Source organism: Phocoena phocoena, chromosome 9, assembly GCF_963924675.1.
Source record: "Phocoena phocoena chromosome 9, mPhoPho1.1, whole genome shotgun sequence".
Taxonomy (NCBI): domain Eukaryota; kingdom Metazoa; phylum Chordata; class Mammalia; order Artiodactyla; family Phocoenidae; genus Phocoena; species Phocoena phocoena.
In genome coordinates, this window is record NC_089227.1 from 47,558,652 (window position 1) to 47,565,351 (window position 6,700).

Below are 6,700 nucleotides of genomic sequence, written 5' to 3' on the forward strand. Positions count from 1 at the left end.
GGCCCATCATGTTCAGAGGTGAGGTCCGTCTGAATGTGGAAGAAAAGAAGATTCGAGCCGCCCAGGAAGGGGACCGCCGAGCTAACCACCTGCAGGGACCTGGAGGCCCTCGAGGTGGGCTGGGTGGTGGGATGAGAGGCCCACCCCGTGGAGGCATGGTGCAGAAACCAGGATTTGCAGTGGGAAGGGGCAGTGCTCCAAGGCAGTGAATTGCTCTTCACCACCCTAGCTCCCACAAAACGCTAAATTTCTTCAGCCAACCTTTGGTATCTTGGAATCTGATCCTAGTCTATCATAAACTGCTTAAGTTTGTACAATTTTACTTTTTGTGTTAATGGTGTGTGCTCCTTACCCACCCCACCCCCATTTTAGTCCTTCACTTCCAATTTTGTGGAATGATATTTTAGGAAAAATGGATTTTTAAAGAAGAAAAAAAAAAGACTGCATTTCCCTGCTTTACTTGCATATACAGGCTGGATTTTAACAGTTTCCCCAAAGGAATGTTTCTTGCTTATTACTGACATTTGGTATGTTTCATTCATTGGAATATTTCTTACTTATTTTCTACATGTTTCAAAATCCTGGGAGAATTACAGGATTTGATAAACATTTTGAAGGCAGGAAAAACCCAAATTGTCTCTTCTTTGAGAGTCAGGACTACCTTCTGGTGCAGAAAAATTGCCATTGGAAAAATTGACAATTTAGATTCTCTCTGGTATGGTTAAAAACTGAATAAAAGGTGTTAGTGGAGTTTTTCTTTGGATACGCGATCACCAAACAGTTCCAAAACCTACTGTTTTTACCACTGAAATTTAAATTGTGAGATAGGTTTTAAATGTCTAGAATGCAACTGATAAGCTTTTCTTGAACTGTTAGACTTTTTTTTGAAGTAGAGTTTTTTCACGTTTAATTTGTATTTGTAAAAAAAAGAAAAAAAATTTTTAAATCTGAATAACATAAAACCAGAGCAAAACTGTTGTGCCTTCTATTTATCTTTGATTCCGGTCTTGGCAATTGTTTAAAGAATAATAATTTTAAAAAACCTAGATTTGTTCTATCAGGTTCAGAGTGTGTTGGGAATTACAGAATCCCTCTTTCACCTGTAAAAAAAAAAAAAAAAAAGTCGCAAGTCAATAGATTTGAGGTTTATTTGTATACTTGTCTGTTTTTGCTGATTTCTGTGGAAGGGAGGAGTGAGAAAATAACAAATGGCTAAAAGAAAATCCATCAGGGCATTGAAAAGTCATGTACTTTCTGTGGAATCCTTTAATCCATACTAGTTCATGTATACTTTTTCAAACTGATGAATTTATTGGTCTTTGAGATTTAGTGATTTTAAATAGCCCATGTTTTTTTTTCTTTTCCTCTCTCTGTCTCTTTCTTTTTTTTTTTTCTTTTTCATTTTAGTGTGAATGACATTGTGGTTCTCGGAGCAGAACAGTTCTATGCCACCAGAGACCACTATTTTACCAACTTCTTCTTGGTACTATTAGAGGTGGTCATGGATCTTCGCTGGACTTACATTCTTTTCTACAGTCCAAGAGAGGTTAAAGTGGTGGCCAAAGGATTTATTTCTGCCAATGGGATCACCATCTCACCAGACAAGAAGTAAGCTCTTTTATAAATTCCAACCCTTTACCCTTGACGTTTTCATGGATTCCTTCCCTGAAGAAGTGCTTACTTCCTGAGGCTTAAGTAGTCAATACATGTGTGGAGGGATCCAGCGTGGCCAGGGTTCACAATAAATGTGTGATCTTAAGCCAACCATGCCCTCTTGCACTTTAGGGTCCCCCCAAAAAATGAGGGATTTTGACTCAAGGATATGAGGTCCTTGTTCCAGACTCTTATGTGACTAGAAAAGAGTATAAATGCAGGATACCTCTGCCCCTTATGAAGCTAGAGGGTCTTTAATCACTTATACTAAGTTCAGTTACCCAAAAGTTCTTATTGGAGAGGGAGACCCAACTTAGATTGGGCATTGGGATTGTATAAGTTTCAGACTTGTTGTACTACAACAGAATTTTCTATGAGAAGACATTATTTTATGCAGCATAAAATTTTATGAGAAACTCTTTTAAAGTGTTTTTAAAATGGAAGGTTATTTAAAAAGAAGAGTACCATGAATATTAAATGTAAAGGTGACATAATAAATAGAGATGATCCCTGTGGAAAACAACACTAAGTATTCTTCCTCTTTTTGAAAATAATTGTGACTGAGTTTCATGATCATCTGCTACTTCTTTTCAAGCACGAGTTTCTGGAAGTATAGGCTCTATTGGACTTATGAGAGGTCCACTTACCTCCATTCAATTTAAAGAATAAAGTATGATTCGTAACTGATGAGACTGAGCCTATATGTCATCTAGAAACACGATTCCATTACCTTATGGTCATATCTCATATTCAACGCTTACTTAAAGCACTTCAAGAGTATTAAAAATACCAGTCCATTATCTTTTACTGTGGTTTAGAAAGGCACTGTAGTGGCACTTTGAGCTATTGTGAATTTGTATACTTCTTCTCCAAAATAAAAGTTAGTATCATCTCTCATTACTACTTGCTTAAATGTAAATGTTACTTACTTCAAAGGTATATCTATGTAGCTGATGTACTGGATAAGAACATTCATGTAATGAAAACACATGACAACTGGGATTTAACTCAATTCAAGGTAAAAGTACCCTGTCTTCCCACACAACGTGTTCTATTACATTGGTTCCCAAGCTTGACCTGGGAATGCGCTCCCTGAATGAAGGAAATGAGACGGTTTTAGAAGAATGTTGGTGAGATTATGCTTGCACTTCTAAAATTCAGTAGCAAAAATCTAATTTCAGGAGCCAGAAGGAGCTGGTGGGAGGGAGGAGGTAGGGAAGAAAGTCAAAACAATGTCTTCACTACTTCCTCTTTGTTGGAAGGTAATCCAGTTGGGCACCTTAGTGGATAACTTAACTGTTGATCCTGACACGGGAGATATTTTGGCAGGATGCCATCCTAATGCCATCAAGCTGCTAATGTATAATACTGAGGATCCTCCAGGGTCAGAAGTAAGTTCTTATACTTCTCTAAGCTCATGGGAAAAGCGACAAGAACAATCAATTTGTTGAGGTGACTTGGGAGAATTTAGCAGGTCATATGTGATGTTCCAGAATTGAACAAATTCTACATATGGGAAGAGTAAAGATTTGGGGCAGGATCGGGAGATACAGCCCATTAACCCCTTCACGTCACCTGGTGACAGTTTAACATCAGTGCTAAACAGCATATCCCATCCTTGCAAAGGCTGTACTTGCTATTGGGAATCATGGGAAAAGATGAGCTTGATTATTCATATTGACCCAGATTCCCATATCATAGTTCCAATCAGGATGTAGGCTCTGAGCAGGCCCTAAAGTTAGGCAAAGGGAGAGTCATATATGGAAACATCTTTCATACTGCCCAACAGGAAGCTCCCATGAAAGGGTTTAAACGACTGTAGTCTCATAACAAAATTAGATTTTGCCCGCAGGTTCTATTATATATGATAGTGTTGAAGAATGTCTCATTTTATAGATGTTATTTTAAATCTCTTCTAAAATAATATCATATGCCATTGAATTTTATATGGCATTAGAAACAATAGCATAAAGCATTGCAATTTCTATAGCATTGAGCTTAAGAATAAAAAAACCTCTAGTGAATTTAAATACAGATATAAATTCTTGGCACACATACTAGGAGAGATTTTTTCACAAAAATTTACTGAGCACTTATAATGTACTAGTCTTTGTTCTAATGCTTAGAAAATAATCAGAAAACAAGACATACAAAGATCCCTGCTGTTACGGAGGGAGAAAGACAATGAACAATAAGCATAAGAAATAAGTAAATTAGATAGTAAGTTTGCAAGTGGTAAGTTCTATGGGAAGAAAAAGCATAACAGTAAAAGGGATCAGGATAACTGTGAACAGAGGGATGGCAGGTCTTATTAAATATGGAGACCAGGCTATGCCTCATTGAGAAGGTAAAGTTTGAACAAAGAGGAGAATGTTTGAATCTAGGTATGGGGAGTTGGGAAATTGAGACTCAAATCCCACCCTGGTAATTGGCCCAGTGGATAAAGTAGAACATACAGTTATTCTGCTTCCAATATTGCTATTCTTTAGTATAAAAAAATAAAGATTTGTTTCTTTTATTAACATACTAGTCACAACTTTTTTTGTTTTGTTTTTGGCTCTACCACATGGCTTATGGGATCTTAGTTCCCTGACCAGGGATTGAACCCGTGCCCTCGCCAGTGAAAGCACGGAGTCCTAACCACTGGACTGCCAGAGAATTCCCTAGTCAACAATTTCTTGACAAAAACCAACAACAACCAAAAAACCAAACCAAAACAAAAAAACACCCCAAAACATCAAAAAATATAAAAAGAAACAAAAGTTCAGCCTGAGACTAGAACCTGAAGAATTGTTACCCTAAGCTACCCTGGCCTCAGATATATGCCCCCCAAAGTGATACATAGAACTTTTCTACAAATGCCCAACAACATCTGCTTTAAGAGAATGAAAATACGATCCACAGAATAAGAAAATTGTTTAGACTCTTTTTCATGTCTCCATTTTCAAATTTAATCATTTGTTTATTTTAGATAAGACTTCTTTCTTCACAATCACTGACACCCTTTATTTTTGGTGGAGGCTAATGTTTTCTACATGAGCTCCAGCTTGAGTATTTCCATGTAACAAACCTGAGATAAAGTTGTAGGATCTTCCTCAAGATAAAACAAAAACAAAAACAAAAAAAACTAAATTCTATTTTAATAAGAGATGTTGATATAGACTCATGACTCGTGAAATCCTAATCCTCAATTAAATCCTAATTTAATTCACGTCATGCCCTTTTTGAGTGAACTTCATCCAGGCTATTTGGAAACCTGAGCACTTACGTATTTACTGATTAGCAAACTAAACTGTGTAAATCCTGTGGATCAATAACAGTACTAGGCAGTGATGTGTCAGATTGAATTCCAAAGTATGCATTCTTTATGCTTCCTTGAGGGAGGGGTCCAGCTGTGAAAACTACCATCTACTGCTCTGGGTTGGGTTGGCTGGCTAACTGGTTGTCCCTTCATTATCTTGTCCCGTGTTTCCCTCCTCATCCTGAATGCCCAGTCAAGGGCAAGAACCTTTCCACAGAGGGAGCAACACTGTTCACTGAAGATTAGATAAGAGCATTCACGGTTCTTACCTCTCTCTATAGAGTCTGAACTATCAAAATTGTGTAAACCATCTGCTGAGGAATTTGGCTAATGTGAGATCACTAGTCCACTTGAGTGACTAGATATCGTTAGGACACTGATACTTTCATCAGAAGAAGAAAAAGAAAAGATTGAAGATGTATGGATTTTAGCTTATTGATTTCTGAGAAACATATTACTCCTGGAGTATTTGGGAAGGAAAACATCTCTGATGGCTGTTTGTTCATAGTCTACTAATGAATGATCTTCCTTGACAGGTACTTCGCATCCAGAATGCTTTGTCTGAGAAGCCCAGGATAAGCACTGAGTATGCCAACAATGGCTCAGTGCTTCAGGGCAGCTCTGTGGCTTCTGTGTACCAGGGGAAGCTTCTCATAGGCACCGTATTTCACAAAGCTCTGTACTGTGTGCTCTAGAGTCCAGATATTCCAAAAAGTCTACATATTTGGTAAAAGTATACCCTTAATTATATAATGACTGGAACTGTAAGTGAATGACAATAAAAATAACTAAATAATAAATTTTTATTGGACACACCAATAAAAATGTGTCTGGGGGCTTCCCTGGTGGTGCAGTGGTTGAGAGTCCACCTGCCGATGCAGGGGACGCGGGTTCGTGCCCCGGTCTGGGAAGATCCCACATGCCGCGGAGTGGCTGGGCCCGTGAGCCATGGCCGCTGGGCCTGCGCGTCCGGAGCCTGTGCTTCACAGTGGGAGAGGCCACAGCAGTGAGAGGCCCTCGTACCACAAAAAAAAGAAAAAAAAAAATGTGTCCGCTTTTTCTCATGGATATAAGTAAAGAAGCAGAGAGATTACATAATATCCACCTAATTGCAAGTCAAGATAGTGACAGTCCAACAAGAAACTAAATCTCTTAATTCTTTTTATCTACCACCCCCAATATTCTTTCTACAATAAGATGAGTGAGCTGTGGTAAGTGACGTGTCCAGCTCACCTAGGGCTCCTTGGTAACTGTGTGGCAAAATTAACCTCCTGCAACTGTGATGTTCTGAGCCTCCTGCGGTCCAGACCAGGAGAAAAGCTAATGTTCAAATATTTATAATTCCCCCTCTCTTCCCTCAATTGTACAAGGCACAGACTACCAATCAAGTGCCCAGCCCATGGATAAAAGCAAGAATCGGCATCATGGGACCGCCCAAAGTCCTCCTTGAACTTGCATTCTCCCAATGTTGACACAGGAAATCAGATTCTGGAAAATCTGACAAAGACAGACCACACTGCCTACTTTAAGGCAGGGCAGGGCTAATCTGATCTTTGTAACAGGTCTTTATTTGTAGTGATATCTGTATCTGAAGTGTTGTAATCAGCTTGGCTCTGACCCAGGAGATGGTGCCTCAGGACAGTTATCCTCAGTTGCTTTAAACGGTGCTCTTCTGGTTGATTCAATAAACACTTATTAAGCAACATTCCATACACCTGGCCCTAAAGAATCTGAAATAAATAACAG

The 6,700-nt window shown here is 38.7% G+C and overlaps 1 protein-coding gene across 1 annotated transcript in view; it reads left to right on the top strand.

Annotated features, from left to right (window-relative positions):
* Positions 1-5,662, top strand: part of PON3 (paraoxonase 3) — a 32,902-nt gene extending 27,240 nt beyond the window's left edge. The window contains exons 6-9 of the mRNA XM_065884307.1: positions 1,408-1,608; positions 2,590-2,671; positions 2,916-3,044; positions 5,491-5,662. Coding sequence (XP_065740379.1) covers positions 1,408-1,608; positions 2,590-2,671; positions 2,916-3,044; positions 5,491-5,649 — 571 coding nt within the window. The 3' untranslated portion in view covers positions 5,650-5,662. The remainder of the gene's footprint in view (positions 1-1,407; positions 1,609-2,589; positions 2,672-2,915; positions 3,045-5,490) is intronic.
* Positions 5,663-6,700: the final 1,038 nt, after the last annotated feature.